The sequence below is a fragment of the Stenella coeruleoalba genome, assembly GCF_951394435.1.
Source record: "Stenella coeruleoalba genome assembly, chromosome: 5".
Lineage (NCBI taxonomy): Eukaryota > Metazoa > Chordata > Mammalia > Artiodactyla > Delphinidae > Stenella > Stenella coeruleoalba.
Window position 1 is genome coordinate 38,729,906 of NC_137150.1, and position 22,745 is coordinate 38,752,650.

Genomic DNA, 22,745 nt, shown 5'->3' on the forward strand with positions numbered 1-22,745 from the left:
CACGTTTTCCCCCTTGAGCTCCTCAAGGAAAATTAAAGCCATTTTTTTGTTGTGTATCTCACAGTTGAGCAGACTGATGCCAACTTGACTTTCTTTATATCAACTTGATCAGTGTTCTTTTTCCTTTATCATTAATGTGCAGTAACTTCATCAGGATCTATCTCAGAGTTGATTGTGGTTAATCCATTTCCCCATATATACAGTGGATCCTTTCTACATGTAGATTCTTTTAGTTCCAAAAGTGTCTTTGGATTCTGATTGTAATATTAGTTCTCTTACCTTGTTTTTTCTTCTTCTGGAGCCTTAGTGAGGTTTGATGTTCGTTGTCTGCCTTGTCTATTACTTACTTCTTGTCCTTTCTGCTACTTTTATTGTATTTAAAAAATTTTGGGGGGACTTCCCTGGTGGCGCAATGGTTAAGAATCCACCTGCCAATGCAGGGGACACGTTTGATCCCTGGTCTGGGAATATCCCACATGCCACAGAGCAATGAAGCCTGTGTGCCACAACTACTGAGCCTGTGCTCTACAGCCCACAAGCCACAACTACTGAGCCTGCGCACCTAGAGCCCGTGCTCTGCCACAAGAGAAGCCACCACAGTGAGAAGCCTGCACACTGCAACGAAGAGTAGCCCCCGCTCGCAGCAACTAGAGAAAGCCCGCGTGCAGCAACGAAGACCCAACGCAGCCAAAAATAAATAATTAATTAAAAATTTTTTTATTGGAGTATAGTTGATTTACAATGTTGTGTTAGTTTCAGGTGTACAGCCAAGTGAAACAGTTATACATATATCCACTCTTTTTTAGATTCTTTTCCCATACAGGCCATTGCAGAGTATTGAGTAGAGTTCCCTGTGCTATACAGTAGGTCCTTATTAGTTACCTATTTTATATATAGTAATGTGTATATGTCAGTCTAAATCTCCCAATTTATCCCCCCCCTTACCCCCGGTAATCATAACTTTGGTTTCTACATCTGTAACTCTGTTTCTGTTTTGTACATAAGTTCATTTATACCATTTTTTTAGATTCCACATATAAGTGATTTCATATGATATTTGTCTTTCTCTGTCTGACTTTACTCAGTGTGACAATCTCTAGGTCCATCCATGTTGCTGCAAGTGGCATTATTTCATTCTTTTTTATGGCTGAGTGATATTCCACTGTATATATGTACCACATATTCTTTATCCATTCCTCTGTTGATGGACATTTAGGTTGCTTCCATGTCCTGACTATTGTAGATAGTGCTGCAGTGAACATTGGGGTACATGTCTCTTTTGAATTATGGTTTTCTCTGGATATATGCCCAGGAGTGGGATTGCTGGATCATATGGTAGCTCTATTTTTAGTTTTTTTTTTTTTTTTTTTTGCGGTACGCGGGCCTCTCACTGTTGTGGCTTCTCCTGTTGCGGAACACAGGCTCCGGACGCGCAGGCTCAGCGGCCATGGCTCACGGGCCCAGCCGCTCTGCGGCATGTGGGATCTTCCCAGACCAGGGCACGAACCCGTGTCCTCTACATCGGCAGGTGGACTCTCAACCGCTGCGCCACCGTGGAAGCCCTATTTGTAGGTTTTTAAGGAACCTCCATACTGTTCTCCATAGTGGCTGTACCAATTTACATTCCCACCAACAGTGCAAGAGGGTTCCCTTTTCTCCACACCCTCTCCAGCACTTATTGTTTGTAGATACTTTGATGATGGCCATTCTGACCAGCATAAGGTGATACCTCATTGTAGTTTTGATTTGCATTTCTGTAATAACTAGTGACGTTGAGCATCTTTTCATGTGTTTTTTAGTGATCTGTATGTCTTCTTTGGAGACATGTCTGTTTAGATCTTCTGCCCATTTTTTGATTGGGTTGTTTGTTATTTGGATATTGAGCTCAGTAATTTTGGAGATTAATCCTTTGTCTGTTGTTGCATTTGCAAATATTTTCTCCCATTCTGAGGGTTGTCTTTTTGTTTTGTTTATGGTTTCCTTTGCTGTGCAAAGCTTTTAAGTTTCATTAGGTCCCATTTGTTTATTTTTGTGTTTACTTTTTTTTAAAGTTTCTTTTTCTTGGCTCTTTTATCAGTAATGCCTATGTTTCTTATTATATGCTGTGTTTAATTAATGTTGGAATGTTATGTTATAGTCTCTTCTTCACTTTTTGTGTTGTGTATTTGTATCACCTGACAAATTTGGTTCCAACTTTGATTCATTTCTCATAGTTGCTTTGTATGGATGATAGATTCATTTTTATTTTTTTTGGCCATGCAGTGCGGCTCTCAGGATCTTAGTTCCCTGGCCAGGGATTGAACCTGATCCCTTGGCAGTGAGAGCTGGAGTCCTAACTACTGGTCTTCCAGGGAATTCCCTAGATTCTTTTTTGTTGTTGTTCATGATAATGTTCAGAATTTTCCTGGGTTGACAGTAACAGAAAATTCAATTGATGGACTGAAGGTTTTGGGTGACTTGTAAGATTTCTTGAATGACACTGCACTATTATTAATTCAGTGAGGTGGAGTTTCTTTAATAAATGGGAAAATATGGGAAAAGCCAGGTCTGTTTTCAGATCCTTTGATGTCATCTTGTTTTTACAGAGCCCTGAGCTTCAGCCCCTTGATTTTTAGTTTTCTTTCACCACCAAGCTACCAGTGGACACTTCCCTTTTCAAAAGTGTATCTCTGTCCTAGAGTGTAGGTCCTTTTAAAAAATCCCCCTTGTTGTTATGGTTTTAGTTCAATTTCGGTTGGCGACAAAAGTAGATGTGTGAGTTCAAAATGTCATCTTGACATAGAATCCATGTTAGTTTATTCAATGTAAGAATATTAAGTATAATTTTAATTGTAGTTTTGTTTTATGGTAAATGTAGTCTTTATTTTATAGTACTCTACTTAAGAGACTATTTGAATTATTGTAGTTATTGTTTTTGAAAGATAAAATATTAGGATATTTATTTTGATTACATGTGTTTAGAACTTATTAGCCAATTAAGAAACTTGACAAATTGGTTTTTGAGGGCAGTAATTCATTTTATTCAGGGATGTTATGGTGATTCTTCCTATTCTGTAGATATTGAAAGCATTTATCTGGTATAATAGGACATCTTGCTGTCCATTTATTGCTTATATATTGTGTGTTCTAGAGTGCCACATTTTTTATCAAATGTTTCTTTGCTTATAATATATCTCCATATTGGCTTTGGTACTCTAGAGACTTCTAGAGTGATTTATCAGAAACATATTTATTTAAGGAATGAGGGAAAAATAACATTCTAAATTTTAGTATAGTTTCTTTGACTTTTTTGTTTGTCTGGTCAGAGTAGGAAATCTCTTTACTCTTTACTTTGTTCTTAGTGGAGAGCATTCAAATATGTAATTAAATTTACTTAATAAAGTAAATGGGGTTGTTCATAGTCTAGGAAGTGAGTTTTACTCAGAATTGTTTGAAGTAATTCTCATGACTGAAAAGAAGTCAGCAGCTTAATTCATTTAAAATCTGTATTTGATTTTGTGGTCCTTTTTACAGCCTTTAATAATGTTGCAAAAATTGTGTTTTGGCTTTCCTATCTTTTCCCTATTCTCTTCAGAGTCATTTTTTGCTTCTTATAGCCTATAAACGAAGTTGAGGCCTACAATATGAGAATTGAAATAATCAATATTAAGACATTGCTGTGATATTTTAAAACTTATTACTTTCTTTCAATTTGACATCACGGGTAACTTAAATTATAGATCTGCTATTGCTGTCTAGGTCATTGAGGCACATCAGCAGCATTTATAAAAGAATATTCCAGACTGGCATGTGTTGCTTGTATGGAGACATAATGAGCAGAATATTTTTGGAGAGTGGTAGGCATATGTTTTCTACAGTGGAATCTTTGTGTTAGGGAAAACCATGAGATGAGTTTGGAGATAATTGAGTTTATTTCAGGTATTGGGTAAGTTGGGAGGAGTAGAGATTAGGAAAGTAGTTGCTGTTGGGAGAGTGAGGCAGATAGTAATTGATAGAAGGCCTCTAATTGTGGTATTTAGCTTTGCTATGATAGTGATAGAGTGATCCTACTTTCTGGTTTCTCTGGGACAAAGCCAATTTAGGCCTGTTGTCCTTATGTTATAGTGCCTTCCTGGACTCTAAAAAAAAAAAATCCCCTTTTATTTTCCAAAGGCTTGGATGATAGGTGATACGATTTCCATGTTAGTAGCAAACTGGTGAAGATCATGCATGTATTTGGCTGCTGAGGGTTTCCTGTGGAGAAGATGATAATCTTTAACCAAGATTATTATTATTTACCTTCCTATATAAAAGAAATATATTGAAATTTAAGTAATCCTTATGCCAACCTTAAGATTTTAAAGGTCTATCAGAATCAGAATACTTCTCTTTACTGGATTAGCTGTGGTATGAGAGAAACATTTCATATTCTTTGAATCAGATTTTACTCATTCATTTAGATTAGCGCATCCCACAGTTACTTCTTTCTCATTGCCTGCCTACTCCCAAATCACCTGTCTGCTATCTCACAATTCACTGGTGTTATTATTTTATTTGTTTGTTTGTTTTTTTGCGGTACACGGGCCTCTCACTGTTGTGGCCTCTCCCGTTGCGGAGCACAGGCTTCGGACGCGCAGGCTCAGAGGCCATGGCTCACGGGCCCAGCCGCTCCGCGGCATGTGGGATCTTCCCGGACCGGGGCACGAACCCGCGTCCCCTGCATCGGCAGGCGGACTCTCAACCACTGCGCCACCAGGGAAGCCCTGGTGTTATTATTTAATCCTTATAATAACCCTGAAAGGTAGTTATTATCAACATTTTGTAGATGAGGAAACAGATGCCCAGAGAGGAAGTAACTTGTTTGAGGACACCATTATATGAGAATTTCTTTATTTTTTAACTTAATACTTCTGTAGCTTTGGGTATATTAAGAGCATATACATTTAATTTTTAAGATACAGTGAAAACATGATTTTACCAAAATCTACCTTATCAGTAATCCACAAATGATTGCACATTTTGTCCAACAGTATATTTTTCTTAGTAACAAACCACTAAGAAATGAGCTTACTTCAAAGTTTTATTTAAAAAAAAGAAGCTCTTAGGGATTTGTTGTTAGAGTTTAAACTAATATTTAACTCTTTGTCTTTTGTTACACTATATTTTCACTGGTTAAGTGAAAAAGTAATTGCCAGAAGCATAATGTAGAACCAAATTAAGATAACATAACGTGTGTGTGTATATACTGTATATGTAGTGGCTCTGATTATCACAAAAAAGGCCCCCTTCATTTTTATTATTATTATTACTTTCTTTTAATCAGAAAACTTTAGTCTGATTGATTATTTTTCAGAGATTTTAGAATAATCTGTTAAAATTTTTACATATCCACATGTAATAAAAGATTTCATTAAAAATGAATAGATAATGTCTGTGAGGGCAATAAATCATTGATAAATTAAAACTTTATTTTATGTGGAAAGAAGCATGTGTCAAAATTGAGAGGGAGTAGTCAAAGAGAAAATGAAGGAAATTTAACCTTTGTAAATTAGTATAATAAACCCATGTTGACATTCCTAGCAATAAATATTGTAACTTCTCAAAATCGCATATTAAAAAAAAAGTTTGTGATCTAATGATACAGTATTGCTCTTCACTCACTGAATGAACCAGCTAAGGATGAAAGAAGACAGAACATACTACCAGTGAAATCCATATAATTCTCTTCAAGCCCTACATATGTCCTAAGTACCCAGGACTACTTTATGTGATCTCTTTATCCACAGGCTTTATTTATTTAGGTAATTTGTGTTTGCTGTTTTCTTTTTTGCTTGATCAGTCTAGCTGGGGATTTACCAAATTTGTTGATATTCTTGTGGAACCAGGTTTTGGCTTTGTTAATTTTCTTTATTGCTTTCTATTCCATTGATTTTTGCTCTTTAATGTTTCCTTTCTTCTACTTACTTTGGATATACTTTGCTCTTCTTAGTCTAGCTTCTTAAGATGGAACCTTAGGTAATTGGTTTTAGACTTTTCTTCTTTTCTAATATAAACATCTAAAGCTATAAATTTCCCTCTAAGCATTGCATTAGTTACATCACACAAATTCAAATATGCTATATTTTTATTGCCTTTCAGTTCAAAATATTTTCTAATTTTTTTGTGATTTCTTACTGTACTCATGATTTATTAAGAAGTGTATTATTTAATTTCTACACTTTTGGTTTTTTTTCTGTATGTTTTATTGTTACTGAATTCTAATTTAACTCTGTTGTGGCCCGATAAAGATTTTGTATGATTTCTACTTTTGAACTGACCCTTTGATCATCATGAAGTATCCATTTTTATTTGGGGTAATACTCCTAGTTTCTGAGTGTCTAGGATGATACTTTATTTGATATTAATATATTCATTCCAGCCATTTTTGTTTACATGATATATCTAATTTTAGCCATTTACTTTCAATCTGTGTCTATATTTAAAGTGCATATCTTGTAGATAGCTTATAGTTGTGTGTTGCTTTTTAATTTATTTGGACAGGCTTTGGCTTTTTTTCCCCTTCTCAAACAAAAGATCTCACATATTTATTACTGGACCAACCTACTAGTGCAGAAACATAGAAACAAAGAGAAAAATCATTTTCCCAATAAAACGCACCCAACTGTCCAGATAGTAGTGTATGCTTTCAGAGTGATAGGGTAAGATGTAAGTGACTTTCATACAGCATAAATATTTGTGCCATCTCTTGTGTGATTTAGACCCAGCTTGGTTCTTCTCCAGTGTCTCATTGTGGAGGTGTACTCGATTTATTACTTGTTTTCATCTGAATCCATTGGGGAATAGGACAATTCTACTTTTGTTTCTTGGCCAGGAATTGCTCAATCCTGAAAGTCTTCTGAGAAGACATGTGAGCCTTTCCAGCCTCCTTTTGGATTAATGAATATTTTTAAGAATTTTCTTTTAGTTCATCTTTTGACTTTTTAGCTATATTTCTTTGCATTTCATTTCTTTTTTTTCCTTTAAGAGGCTACTGTAAGGATTACATATATGCCCTTACGATTCAGTACTTTAAGTATGTTTCAGTGTACTTAGAGTTACTGTTTCACTGTTCACATGAAGTGTAAAAGCTTTCTAACTGTGTAGGTTAATTACGTGCTCCATACTTTATTCTGTAGAGATTATATGTACTATATCCACTTTCATTATAAACCCTACAGTAAAATACTGTAATTTTTACTTTAAGTACATATGTATTTTAACTAAAGGGAAGTCATTTTTTATATTTACCCATATATTTACCATTTCTAGTGGCCTTCATTTCCTTTCTAAAGGTCCAAGTTTCCATCATTTATCATTCTCTTTAGCCTGAAAAACTTACTTTAGTACGTACTTTAATGCATATTATTAACTATTGATGACTATGTTTTACTTTTCCTTTATCTCAAAAAGGTCTTTGATTTACTTTTTTTTAACATCTTTATTGGAGTATAATTGCTTTACAATGTTGTGTTAGTTTCTGCTGTATAACAAAGTGAATCAGCTACATGTACACATATATCCCCATATCCCCTCCCTCTTGCATCTCCTTCCCATCCTCCCTATCCCACCCCTCTAGGTGGTCACAAAGCACCAAGCTGATCTCCCCATGCTATGCAGCTGCTTCCCACTAGCTATCTATTTTACATTTGGTAGTGTATGTATGTCAATTCTACTCTCTCACTTCGCCCCAGCTTACCCTTCTCCCTCCCCGTGTCCTCAAGTCCATTCTCTATGTTGGCATCTTTATTCCTGTACTGACTCTAGGTTCATGAGAACCATTTTTTGTTTTTTTTATTAGATTCCATATATATGTGTTAACATATGGTATTTGTTTTTCTCTTTCTGACTTACTTCACTCTGTATGACAGACTCTAGGTCCATCCACCTCACTACAAATAACTCAATTTCATTTTTTTTTATAGCTAAGTAATATTCCATTGTATGTATGTGCCACATCTTCTTTATCCATTCATCTGTCGATGGACACTTAGGTTGCTTCCATGTCCTGGCTATTGTAAATAGAGCTGCAATGAACATTGTGGTACATGACTCTTTGAACTATGGTTTTCTCAGGGTATATGCCCAGTAGTGGGATTGCTGGGTCGTATGGTAGTTCTATTTTTAGTTTTTAAAGGAACCTCCATACTGTTCTCCATAGTGGCTCTATCAATTTACATTCCCACCAACAGTGCAAGAGGGTTCCCTTTTCTCCATACCCTCTCCAGCATTTATTGTTTGTAGATTTTTTGATGATGGCCATTCTGACTGGTGTGAGATGATACCTCATTGTAGTTTTGATTTGCTTCTCTAATAATTAGTGACGTTGAGCATCCTTTCATGTGTTTGTTGGTAATCTGTATATCTTCTTTAGAGAAATGTCTATTTAGGTCTTCTGCCCATTTTTGGATTGGGTTGTTTGTTTTTTTGATATTGAGCTACATGAGCTGCTTGTATATTTTGGAGATTAATCCGTTGTCAGTTGCTTCATTTGCAAATATTTTGTCCCATTCTGAGGGTTGTCTTTTTGTCTTGTTTATGGTTTCCTTTGCTGTGCAAAAGCTTTTAAGTTTCATTAGGTCCCATTTCTTTATTTTTGCTTTTATTTCCATTTCTCTAGGAGGTAGGTCAAAAAGGATCTTGCTCTGATTTATGTCATAGAGTTTTCTGCCTATGTTTTCCTCTAAGAGTTTTATAGTGTCTGGCCTTACATTTAGGTCTTTAATCCATTTTGAGTTTATTTTTGTGTATGGTGTTAGGAAGACCATGATTAGTAAATCCATAGTCAAGCTGATGAAAACTAAAGATAAAGCGAAATCTTGAAAGTGTTCAGAGAAAAAATGGACACATTACATACAAAAGAACAATGACATGAATTACTGCTGGCTTCTCATAAGAAACAATGACGATCAGAAGACAGTGGAACAAAATTCTTAACATGGTGAAAGAAAAAAAAAATCAACCCAGAATTTTATACCCAGCAAAAATATCCCTCAAGAAAACAGAAGTAAGTAGAACACTTATTTTTGTAAGTAGAACACTTATTTTTGCTGGGTATAACATTCTGGGTTGATTTTTTTTTTCTTTCACCATGTTAAGAATTTTGTTCCACTGTCTTCTGATCGTCATTGTTTCTTATGAGAAGCCAGCAGTAATTCATGTCATTGTTCTTTTGTATGTAATGTGTCCATTTTTTCTCTGAACACTTTCAAGATTTCGCTTTATCTTTAGTTTTCATCAGCTTGACTATGGATTTACTAATCATGGTCTTCATATTTTTATTTTGGAGTTAACTAAAGTTATAGAATCTGTACATTTTTTGTTCACTAAATTTGGGGAAATTTTGACCACCACTTAAAAAGAAATTGATTTCTATCTCATTATTTTCTCTACTTATGAGTTTAAATAAACATGTTAGACACTTGAATGTTGTCACACAGATCTTATAGGATCTGTTTTTATTTTCCTTTAACAATCTTTTTTTCCTCTTAGTTCTTCAGATGGGAAAAGTTTGATTTATCTGTTTTCAAGTACACAGATTTTTTTCCCCTCTGTTGCTACCAATCTGCTTCAGATCTCTTTTAGCATAATGGTAATTTCAGATATTGTATTTTTCAGTTACAGAATTTTTTTTTTTACTTCTAGTTTGTCTTCTAAAATTTCTTAACATTATATTCATTACAAGCATAGTTATACTTACTACTTTAAAATCCTTGCCTGCTAACTCCAACATCTGGCTCCTCTCAGGGTTGTTCAGTATAGACTATCTTTTCTCACATTTTTCATATTTCATTGTATACCTAGTAATTTTGTATTTTATCATGGACATGGTGAATGTCATATTTTGAGTACTCTGGATTCTGTTATATTCCTCTGAAGAAGATTGATTTTTTGGTTTACTTTTTTTTTTAAAGCAGGGAATTAACTTAGTTGAATTAAAATTACAACAATTCAGTCTCTTTCGGGCAGTTGAAATTTTAGTTCAGTTCTTTCGTCCTTAGCTATTTGGAGTTTGCCCTTCACATGCATGATGTAGGGTTCAGCCAGAGATTTGAATAGAGTTTACATCTACAATTTTTGGCTCCTTTAACTGACTCTTTTCCAGGATTCCCCTTTCATTTTCATTTTGCGATGGTTGCCTTGAGTCTTTGTTCTGGGTTTTCAGGCCATAAATTTGAAAGTTTTCTGTTAGAGTTTTAGCTCTCCTGCATGGCACAGACTTAGGCTTGTCCTCAGAAAAGCAACTGATAAAATGGGAAACTTTCTTACTGCTGTTTCTTTTTTCCAAGTGTTGGCATTGCTCATCATTTTTGGTTCATAATCTAATTGCTTGAAATTACATTAAATAAATCAACAGCATATGTATATAGTAAGATTTTGTTCCTTTTTAAGGTTAGTGCCTTCTTTTTGGTCACTATTCAGTGACTTCAGTTAGTTGTTTTTTTATAGTTTCTATAGGATCATCAATCTGGTAGAGGCTTTCTTGTCAATACTGTAAGGTAGGATCTAAAAATCTTTTTTTTTTTTTTTTTTGCGGTACATGGGCCTCTCACCATTGTGGCCTCTCCCACTGCAGAGCACAGGCTCCGGACGCTCAGGCTCAGTGGCCATGGCTCACGGGCCTGGCCGCTCCGCGGCATGTGGGATCCTCCCAGACCGGGGCACGAGCCCATGTCTCCTGCATCGGCAGGCAGACTCCCAACCACCGTGCCACCAGGGAAGCCCCTAAAAATCTTTACTTTGTAAAAGCACATAATATATCCTAATACTGTCCTTCATTTTATGCAAAGAATAGCTGGATTATAGTAGAGTAGAGGAATAGTTTTATTCTAACAATTAGAAATAGGAAATTAGGTAGAATCAATATAGAAGGTAGAGATTGTAGGGATAGGGAAGACCCTAATCCTTGCAGATTAGAATATACATTTAGATTTGTTATATTATCTTGAGGAGATTTGAGTAATGAAGATTTGATTTGAACTTTAAGACTTTTTTGATTAAACAAACACTAAACCTTATATTCCTGTAAAGCTGACACATATGTTTCCCTCATGTCATTTAACAGAGTACTTATTCATAAAGAATCATCTTTACATGCTTGCTTCAAACAGTTATTTAACTGAGTCCTTAACTAAAACTAAATCCTTTTCTTTCAGACAATTTTTAAGGATGTTTTTATTTCATAATACAAAATGTACACTAAACGTATATAATGAAATCTACTTACTGTAGGTCCCGATCAAGACCACGTCCACGTTCCCGTAGTCGAAGCAGTGAAAGGTCCAGTCACAGAAGAACACGTAGTCGGTCTCGGGATAGAGAACGACGTAAAGGCAGAGATAAGGAGAAAAGAGAAAAGGAAAAGGATAAAGGCAAGGACAAGGAATTACACAGCATCAAACGTGGGTAAGTTGAAGCAGATCTAAAGCAGTGATGACTCCGTGATTCCATAGCAATAATCAAACTAAATTTTCATCTTCTGAGGTTTTTCTAAGATGGAAAAAATAGGAGAATATAGTAGAGAATAAAGAAAGGATAAATCAGAATAGTTACCTCAGATTTTTACTGTGCTTCCTTTCTATTCCTGTTTTCATTTAATATTTACAAAACAAATCTTAGAAACAAATAGCACTTTCAAAACTTAGTATGTTAGTAAAGGAAAATTTACATAATTTGTTAGGAAAGCTCCATGTTCTTTATCATGAATACAATATTTAAAATTTGAAGACTACTTACAATTAAAGATGTCTGTTAGCTTATTGTAAAACTGTTAGGGGAAAAGGATAAAGATGGAACGAAGGGAGGGAACCACGTGATTTACTGTTGGTTAGACCTCTTTCAGTGTAGAATGAGGACTTGGTCAATATTAAGGTATATGTACGTGTTAGATGAGTGTATATGCATATGGGACCCAGAATTTATTTTTTCTGGAATTGATATCATTGAAACAGTTATTCTAGTTTTGTCTGTTTGGAGGTTGAAATCCATTTAAAACAGTTTATTTAATTAGAAGATGTTAAAGTGAAATAAAATCTTGTTTAGTAACTTAAATCTGTGGTCCCCAACCTTTTTGTCACCAGGGACCAGTTTTGTTGAAGACAATTTTTCCATGGACGGGTGTGTGGTGGTGAGGCTGGGGGGATGGTTCAGGTGGTAATGCGAGCCATGGGGAGCGATGGAGAGCAGCAGCTGAAGCTTCGCTAGCTTGCCCACCACTCACCTCCTGCTGTGCAACCTGGTTCCTAACAGGCCGCAGACCGGTATCAGTGGTTCGGGTGGTGGTTGGGGACCCCTGGCTTAAATTTCAGCTTCTTGTTTGTTTTATTCCAAACCGACATTGGGATCTTTTATTCTATGAAGTGTTTAGAACATCTTAGAATTTATCCTCTTTTGTTAGTCTTTCAACACCCTATATATGTTCACTCTAATACTTCAATACAGAAGTGTTTATCTTTAGTGTATCACTTTTCAGTGTTAAATTGAAGAGCTTACCAAGATTTTGGATATGGTTCCTTGAGATCTTGATTCTATGAAGAATTAAGTTTATTAAAGGTTATGGGGCTCTTCTCATCCCTCTCTTTTTCATAGTTGTCTGTGTGTTTATTTTTTAATCCAGGTTTACAGTGATATTATATAAAACTGCCTGGATTGTTGGCTTTTACATATTCTTTGAAATGATAAATTTGTGGTGGATTTTGGGAGAGTGTAACATGATTGTGTGACTTTCTTTCCCTGATCACCCTATAGCCATTAATGTACATTGAGCAGTTGTGGTCCTGAAAAATTCTGAGTTCTTTTCTAGTTTTAAGGACTGTTGAATGTTATAGGAGAGGAGATAGAGTTGGATATCTGCCTGTAAATTTAGGGAACCTGACTTACCCAGAGTTGGTAGAATGGAGTGAGGATCAGAGAGGATATGGGGGAAATCTGTTGATAAAGGGAGAAAGTCAGGAGGATGATAGTTGAAGAGAAGATGTAGAGTAGGTTTTCTAAGAAAACATGGACTAAGAGGATGAATAAATTACATCAGTCAAGGAAATCTGTGCTCCTTGTTCTTTTTTTCCGCCTCCTTTTGGTTTACACTTTAGATATTACACGACTATGTGAAATGACTATGATTTTTACTGGTCGTTAAATCTTTGCTTTCTACTTCACCAAGTTTTACTTTTTAGAATAATATTTACACAGTTGTGTGAAGTTGATATTACATAAAGCATTATTTGGGGTATTTTAAAGGTTGGAAAAATGAGAGCATGAATCAAAAGGGAGGTCGGGTGGCTTCAGGAAAGGGTTCCATATGGTGACATTAATTTTGAAGGTTGGCACCAGCTTTACAGGTTAGATTCTGCCATCACTCAGAGCTGATTTTGTTCAAGGGACTGATTACTAGATGACAGGTTCACAAGATAATAATGTTGTATTTGTCATTATTTCTTAAATCTCAACAAAGGCAATGAACAAGGTCAAAACAAGAAGTGTCAGTTGAAGGGCCATGAGTACTGATGCCAAAAAGCTGTGAGTAGCCTGATTTAGTCATCTTCATGGTTTTAGTGGACCATAGTACAGGGTGGTGTTATGTCAATGTGCCCTCCCTTCTGATTAGTGCTAAGGCCACATGAATTCATACCATTTAGTATGATCTGAAATCAGGATTGGGGGGGGTTGATGTATACATTTAATATGGTAGTATTTATATATGACAGATACACCCCGTTTTGCTCCAGAAATAACTTATATATATTTTTTACAGCTTACATGTTTATTTCCTAAACCTGATCTTTAAGCCATTCAGGGCAGAGCATGGGTCTTATACTCTTTTGTATTACTCAGCGTACCTAATGTACATGGTAGTTTTTCATAAATATTTATTGGGTATTGATCAGATATGCTCATTCATTCATTTGTTCACTTGTTCAGTCAACAATACTTGAATGCCTTCTATTTGTCAAGTATATGTTAGGTAATGGGGACATAACGGCAGGCTAGTCTTACTTGGAGATTTCATGCAGGTGGCAAAATAAGCATATATAGAAGGGAAGATATATAAGTAATTACAGTAAAAAAATCAGATGAATGTTTCTGTAGGAAACTAACTGTTATGTGTTAGGGTACTTTTGGCTATAAGTAACAAAACCTAACTAAACTAGCTTAAACCAAGAGCAGCAAACTTTTTGTGAAGAGCTAGGTAGTAAATAAATTAGGCTTTCTTGGCCATATGTCTCTGTTGCCAACTACTGAACTCTGCCCTTTTAGCATGAAAGCAGCCATAGATAATGCTAAATGAGTGGCATGACTGTATTCCAGTAAAGTTTTATACTTTATTTACAAAAATGGGTAGCTGGCTATATTTGCCCATGGGTTTGTAGTTTGTCAACATATGGCTTAAACAATTAAGTACATTTATTGCTAATATAAGAAAAAGTTCGGAGGTAAGCAGACCTGCGCCCTTTTTATTGTTCCAACAGGCCAGTCTCAGCACATTGGGTTTCATCCTCAGTCTTGACACATTTTGGTTGCAAGATATTTTCATGAACTTTAAGCTGGTTGAGCTAGATTAGTCAGCATGTTAGGGACGGGCTCTCAGAAGAAGCGATGTTTCTACACTGAAGGAAGGAAGAGATGGGAAAGAAGGGTGCATGCAAAATGAACTCCATGTGGAAATACTTGGAGGAAAGCAAGGTGGGTATGTCGTATTTGAGAAACTGAAGTCTCATGGAGATTAGTTTAGAGAAGAAGAGGAATAATGATGAGAGGTGATTATTGGAGTATATGTTATGCTAAGGAGAGAGTTAATTCTAAAGGTAGTGAGAAGCCAGTGAAATCTCAAGTAGAGTAATTTTATGATCAGGTCTACATAAGGTATGAACAAAATGCTTTACTTACAGTGGACATAATAATAAGCATCTAACATTTAAATATATTTTCTAGGTATCAGAAATTTTGCTAAGCATTATGTATTATCTTATTTAATTTTCATAATAACCTAGTGAAATAGGTGCTTTTATTTTCCCATTTATACAAATGAACACTTGTGATCATAGGGCTTGTAAATAAGTGGCAGAGTTAGTTTTCTAATTCAGGTTCACTGACAACAGCATCTTGACTCTTAATAGTACACTATGTTTATTTCTGTAGTAATCCATGATTATTGATGATGATATATAGTGTTTGAGATCAAGTGATATGCTATTGCTTAAACTTTCCTGGAAAATAGCTAAGGAAAACAGAAAGAATTTTCTGTGCCTTGTTTTCTCTGATCGGGTCAGAAATCTGTCATTAGTAAAAGACTGATTCCTTCTTTTCTTCCTTTCTCTTCCTTACTTTCCCACGTCAGCATTTAATCTGTTTATTTAGAATTAGTTTTAATTATATTTAATAAAACGACAAAAAATTTCTAGACCTTAATTAAATGTATTTTTGTGATGGTTTTATTGGATCTTTTGAAATTTTTATTATTTTTTTTAAGAACACGTGTAGGTGGAGAGAAAGGAAAAAAGATTCACAAATGATTGAATTTGGACTTAGACGTATTAGTTCATTGTGATTGTGTGACTCAATGACAGATATTTTAGCTTGTGCTAAATAACCTAGATGCTTCCTCGCATAAGAGAAAATAAAAACTCATGTGATTCTGTTTCTTTATATATAACAATCTTTGTTTTTATCAAACCAGTTTGAAAATATCAATATTTATAAATATTGTTAGAACATAAAGCATACATTTATGAAATATAAAGCAAGGAGAGTAAGTACAATAATGGTAAGGGAATATTTTATAAATTGGGAAAAATAAAAGCAGGAGAGGAAGAAATGCTCAAGCAGGAATTTATGAGCCTAATAATAAGGAAGAGCTTTTTTTATTAGCCTTTTGAGAAAAAAGATATAAAATTAGGCAATTCTGAAAAACCTTTTTAAAATAGCAGCTAATTAAGTACAAGTTCTGGAAATTCCTGGAACATTTGAATGATTATAATTAGGATTTGTCTATAATGTTATAAGTTGATCTATTTATTTTATAATTTTGCTGAATAAGGGAGGCCTAATATAAACTAAAAGGATATCAGGAGTTTGTAGGGATTAAAAGGTGCCTTTCCTTACAACACTGAGTGAAAGATTAATATAAGAAAGACACCGACCAAACCTTGTCTTAGATTTTATCAAAAAGGTTTAATGACTTTAATTTTTAATGTTTTACATTTATAAAATTTGGTTTCTAAGAATATTTAATTTTTAAAATACTGACACAGATTTTGTTTGTTTTTATTAGTTTCCCCCCCAAATTTTTAGAACAAATATTCAGTGTATCATTAGATAATTATATTTCTTTTCTGAGGACATGTCTTTGCAATATGAAAACAAATTTTATTAATACTAGAGTTATTAAATTGAAACTGGACATTAACAACATCATTTTAAGCAAGCTTTTATTGAGAGTCAAAAATCAGAAATATGAAACTTGTCATGGCATCTCATAATTACAACTTGGTTTGATGATTGTGAACATTGTACACCCCTTTTGAGTCTTCTGTGGATTAGTATCTTACTGAGCCTTCTTTAGAAACATTTTAATAAAATTCCAAAAAGTATAGTCATCCACTGTAAAACATTTTATGAACTTCCTTGAAAAATTAGTTGTGAGTAAATGTCAGTGCCACCAGTGACATTCTACTATTGATTTTAAATCATAGTGCCATCCTTAAGGGTAGAATTTGGATGGATTTGATTTAACTTTATTATTATTTTTAAAATATTTATTTATTCTATTTTTGGCTGCGTCGGGTCTTCACCGTGGCATGCGGGTTGCGGTGTGCGGGATCTTTTTGTTAGGGCGCGCAGGCTCTTCCTTGCGGCACACGGGCTTCTCTCTAGTTGTGGCGCGCAGGCTTCTCTCTAGTTGTGGCGTGCGGGTTTTCTCTCTCTAGTTGTGGCACACAGGCTCCAGAGTGCCTGGGCTCTGTAGTTTGTGGCACGTGGACTCTCTAGTTGAGGCATGCGGGCTCAGTAGTTGTGACGTGCGGGCTTAGTTGCCCCGCGGCATGTGGAATCTTAGTTCCCTGACCAGGGATTGAACCTGCGTCCCCTGCATTGGAAGGTGGATTCTTTACCACTGGACCACCGGGGAAGTCCCTGATTTAACTTTATTTTCAATCATGATTTAAACCACCAGCCCGGAAAGTTTGGTTTAAAGCAGTTATTGCCTAGTAAAATGCTTTCTTAGTTTGAGTAACTTTAGGATTCATCAGGAACCTAATTTAGTATTCCATAGCCTATTCTCCCCTATGATGTGCTACTGTGAAAGGTTTTCACTTTTATTATATTCTTATTAGCTTTTCAGTAGGTGGATGTTGTACGCAGAAATGTGCCCATCAAGACTTCTGGAATATTTTGCCCAAACACTTGCGTCGTTTATACTTATCTTCCTCATTTCCTTTATATAACTTTCTGAAGCTTTGTACTTTTAGAGAGAGGTCAAGAATTTCCCTCTGGATACAAATTTTGACAACTGAAGGAGTGCTTTTTAGTAGGTAATTGGAGGGGAATGCATTTAAACAGAATTAAAAAATTTTTTTGGCCACATCACATGGCATGTGGAATTTCCCCAACCAGGGATTGAACCCATGCCCCCTGCATTGGAAGTGTGGAGTCTTAACCACTGGACCGCCAGGGAAGTCTTAAATAGAATTTCTTAAATGTGACTCTCACTAAATCATTTGTCTTAAGTCTTTTTGAAAATATGTATAGAAGCCACTGGGATAGCAGTCAACTTGGGCTTCAGTTATAGCCCATGCTAATATGGGCTATAGTTATAGCCCATTTTTCCTACCTAGTGCTTGGCAGAAGGTGTTGGAAGTGGTTTGGGAATGCTGGACTCTGAGTTTGACAGCAGTTCCATACTCTTAGATGCTGTCATATTTTTCTTTACCTCTTATTTCTTTATGCAGCAGGAAATCATTTATGCTAATTTACCCCTATTTGCATATAGGTTATAGAGTTCTGTGGTGCAGAGTGTGCTTAGAACTCCTTTTAAGTGTCTGTTTCGATCAAAGCAGGGCTGTGTGATAGCTGTTGTCTGACACCAAGCTGTGTGGTGTTGTTTTCATTAAACATTTATTACACTTCGAATGTGACAGCAGGCAACTTCGTGCCAGGATAACATGTTTTCATGCAAAATTTATTGAAAAAGACGAGACTCTGTAAAGAGATCTTGTTGCCTTTCACCAGTGGCGAAGGGTAAATGTTTGGTTCGAAGGAAATATACCTTTAACACATGGCATTGTAACATGTGAAAGAAGCTTCGTACTGTCAATTTTGTTAAGCAGGTAAACAAAACCATCTTTAAACCATCTTTAAACCATCTTTTTAAATTAAAGGTTTTACAATTTCCTTGTGAATTGAATGAATACCATAACAGTGGCTTATTATGTTGTTGGGTATTTTATATTACAGTGAAATTTACCACCCAGTTTCCATTATATGGGTTTGGGTATCTGTCACTAGCTATTAGTTTTGTTTAACAGAAACAATCTGTTATTTTTCAAAAAGGTGAGGTCAGGGCTTCCCTGGTGGCGCAGTGGTTGGGAGTCCACCTGCCGATGCAGGGGACGCGGGTTTGTGCCCCAGTCCGGGAGGATCCTGCATGCAGCGGAGTGGCTGGGCCCGTGGGCCATGGCCGCTGGGCCTGCGCCTCCAGAGCCTGTGCTCCGCAACGGGAGGGGCCGTGACGGTGAGAGGCCCTCGTAACGCAAAAAAAAAAAAAAGAAAAGGTGAGGTCAAGACAGGGAATCCATCATAACAAAAAGAATAATCAACAAAAGCAGGAGACAAGGGTTTCATAAGTTCTCCCCCAGGTCACCACCTTTCTCTTATTCATTATATTAGTACTTTTAATTATCCCAGACTTTGCCCAATGGAATTTGACTTGAATTATGCCTGATAGAGTAATAAATGGCATGAATTGTAGGTTCATTCTTTCTTTTTTGTGGTTGCCTGACTGTAAAAAGACTTGGAATGAGAGAAGGTACTTTTATTTTCCTTTTTCATTCCACAAGAAGCTGATGAATTATGGTTGTATGAATTAGTAAGAGTGAAAGTAGCCACAAGCTGGACTTTTTAGTAAGTTTTATCCCATGGACTATCAAAAATTTGGTGAGACCCCTTACAAGAGGTATTACAAAAATTATGTTGGCATTACCATTCAAGATTAAAAGGAGAGAAGTAGTGAGTTGTATGGGATGGAAGAACTTTGTCTTTGGAACCATGCAGAATCCACACAAACCTTCAAATTCTGACTTATTTTGCTTTGGAGATATTAAAGGATAATGTTTTAAAAAGGTAAAATCATGACTCATAAACATGTACATAAACCTATGCCAAAGCTGTTAGCTCATTAATTAATGAGGGAACCCAGTAAGATGTTACATGGAGCTCAAGGAGAATCCAAAGAACAGACACATACATAGGCCACCAGGAATACTGGACACAAACTTGCTTAATTGATTCAAAATTGGCTTCTTCCACGTGGGGAGGGAAATCAGTTATAACTCCACTGGAAAAATTCTTTTTCATATCTATGGAAAGTAAACGTTTGCATTGCTATCAATTATTGATAATTTGTGGAATTTAAAAATATGTCAGATGAGGAAAAGCAGAAAAGTGGAGATAACTTGGAAATGCACCCTAGACAAAACATCCAATCATCTTATTTGGTCATCTCATCTCATTTAAAATTTTTTCCTGACAAGGGCAAGTTATTCTTGTTAAGCCTTAAATTTCTTCTGTAAAATTAGGATAATGATAGTTGAAAAACTGTAAAGATTAGAAGCAGTGTGTGTAAGAGGCTAGTACTATGTAGTAGGATTTCAATACATGGTAGTGATTCTATTTTTTTTGAATAACACAAATTTAATTATTGATTCCCGTGATTACCAGTTTCTCAGCTGTCATTCTTTTTTCTTACTTTTGTGCCTTTTTAAAGAAATATTCCCTCAGCCTTAAAAACTCTTTCTTCCCTACCTCTCCTGACAGTTCTGTTGATGTTTTGTGCTCATTTTAGAGGTCACATCCTTTATGAAGTATTTCCTGCCCCTCATGAGTGTGCTAAATAGCTCTGCAGTTAGCACTCATAGTATCTACACCTAATCTGAACGAGAGCTTTGTAATAAAAGAGAGCTTTGTATAAAATTTCATAATTGCCAGATTACACATATTCATACCGTGTCTGTTGTATTCAACATTGTATTTATATTTTCTTGGATCATAACAAGTACTGAAATATTTGTAGAATGTATGAATAAGTAATCGTTTTAGAAGTTGTTTCTAGGTAACAAAATGCAGCTTTTAAGCATTTAAAAATGGTAAAATTGAATTTTGGGTATTAGGAAAATAACCTCCTTTTTTCCTACTACTCCATGCCTGGTATAACTGTGCATGTGCACACACATAAACACATCACTTCTATCAAAGTCCCTAGACTACAGTTTATTTTTTTTAACATCTTTATTACAGTATAATTGCTTTACAATGGTGTGTTAGTTTCTGCTTTATAACAAAGTGAATCAGTTATACATATACATATATCCCCATACCTCTTCCCTCTTGTGTCTCCCTCCCTTCCACCCTCCCTATCCCACCCCTCTAGGTGGTCACAAAGTACCGAGCTGATCTTCCTGTGCTATGTGGCTGCTTCCGACTAGCTGTTTTACATTTGATAGTGTATATATGTCCATGCCACTCTCTCACTTTGTGCCGGCTTACCCTTCTCCCTCCCTGTATCCTCAGTTCCATTCTCTAGTAGGTCTGTGTCTTTACTGCCGTCTTGCCCCAGGTTCTTCATTGCCATTTTCTTTTTGTTTTTTAGATTCCATATATATGTGTTAACATACAGTATTTGTTTTTCTCTTTCTGACTAACTTCACTCTGTATGACAGACTCTAGGTCCATCCACCTCACTACAGATAGCTCAATTTCATCTCTTTTTATGGCTGGGTAATATTCCATTGTATATATGTGCCCCATCTTCTTTATCCATTCATAGGTTGATGGACACTTAACTTGCTTCCATGTCCTGGATATTGTAAATAGAGCTGCAATGAACATTGTGGTACATGACTCTTTTTTTTTTTTTTTTTTTTTTTTTTTTGTGGTACGCGGGCCTCTCACTGTTGTGGCCTCTCCCGTTGCGGAGCACAGGCTCCAGACGCTCAGGCTCAGCGGCCATGGATCACGGGCCCAGCTGCTCCGCATCATGTGGGATCTTCCTGGATCGGGGCATGAACCCGTGTCCCCTGCATCAGCAGGCGGACTCTCAACCACTGCACCACCAGGGGAGCCCTACATGACTCTTTTTGAATTATTGTTTTCTCTGGGTATATGCCCAGGAGTGGGATTGCTGGGTCGTATGGTAGTTCTATTTTTAGTTTTTTAAGGAACCTCCATACTGTTTTCGATAGTGGCTGTATCAATTTACATTCCCACCAACAGTGCAAGAGGGTTCCCTTTGCTCCACACCCTCTCCAGCATTTCTTGTTTCTAGATTTTTTGATGATGGCCATTCTGACTGGTGTGAAGTTATACCTCATTGTAGTTTTGATTTGCATTTCTCTAATGATTAATGATGTTGAGCCTTCATTCATGTTTGTTGGCAATCTGTATATCTTCTTTGGAGAAACGTGTATTTAGGTCTTCTGCGCATTTTTGGATTGGGTTATTATCTTTTTTTTTTGATATTGAGCTGCATGAGCTGCTTGTAAATTTTGGAGATAAATCCTTTGTCAGTTTCTTCATTTGCAAGTATTTTCTCCCATTTGGAGGGTTGTCTTTTCGTCTTGTTTATGGTTTCCTTTGTTGTGCAAAAGCTTTCAAGTTTCATTAGGTCCCATTTGTTTATTTTTGTTTTTATTTCCCTTTCTCTAGGAGGTGGGTGAAAAAGGATCTTGTGGTGATTTATGTCATAGAGTGTTCTGCCTATGTTTTCCTCTAAGAGTTTTATAGTGTCTAGCCTTACATTTAGGTCTTTAATCCATTTTGAGTTTATTTTTGTGTATGGTGTTAGGGAGTGTTCTAATTTCATTCCTTTACATATACCTGTTCAATTTCCCCAGCACCACTTACTGAAGAGGCTGTCTTTTCTACACTGTATATTCTTGCCTCCTTTATCAAAGATAAGGTGACCATATGTGTGTGGGTTTATCTCTGGGCTTTCTATCCTGTTCCATTGATCTATATGTCTGTTTTTGTGCCAGTACCATACTGTCTTGATTACTGTAGCTTTGTAGTGTAGTCTGAAGTCCTGAAGCCTGATTCCTCCAGTTCTGTTTTTCTTTCTCAAAACTGCGTTGGCTATTCGGGGTCTTTTGTGTTTCCATACAAATTGTGAAATTTTTTGTTCTAGTTCTGTGAAAAATGCCATTGGTAGTTTGATAGGGATTGCATTGTATCTGTAGATTGCTTTAGGTAGGATAGTCATTTTCACAATGTTGATTCTTCCAATCCAAGAACATGGTATATCTCTCCATCTATTTGTATCATCCTTAATTTCCTTCATCAGTGTCTTATAATTTTCTGCATACAGGTCTTTTGTCTCCTTAGGTAGGTATTCCTAGATATTTTATTCTTTTTGTTGCAATGGTAAATGGGAGTGTTTTCTTAATTTCACTTTTAGATTTTTCATCATTAATGTGTAGGAATGCAAGAGATTTCTGTACTTTAATTTTGTATCCTGCTACTTTACC

The 22,745-nt window shown here is 35.9% G+C and overlaps 1 protein-coding gene across 2 annotated transcripts in view; it reads left to right on the forward strand.

Moving 5' to 3' along the window:
• RSRC1 (arginine and serine rich coiled-coil 1) overlaps nt 1-22,745 on the forward strand; it is a 451,866-nt gene that overhangs the window by 105,008 nt on the left and 324,113 nt on the right. For both annotated transcript variants that reach the window (XM_079922011.1, XM_079922010.1), the window contains exon 4: nt 11,248-11,421. In XM_079922011.1, coding sequence (XP_079778137.1) covers nt 11,248-11,421 — 174 coding nt within the window. The remainder of the gene's footprint in view (nt 1-11,247; nt 11,422-22,745) is intronic.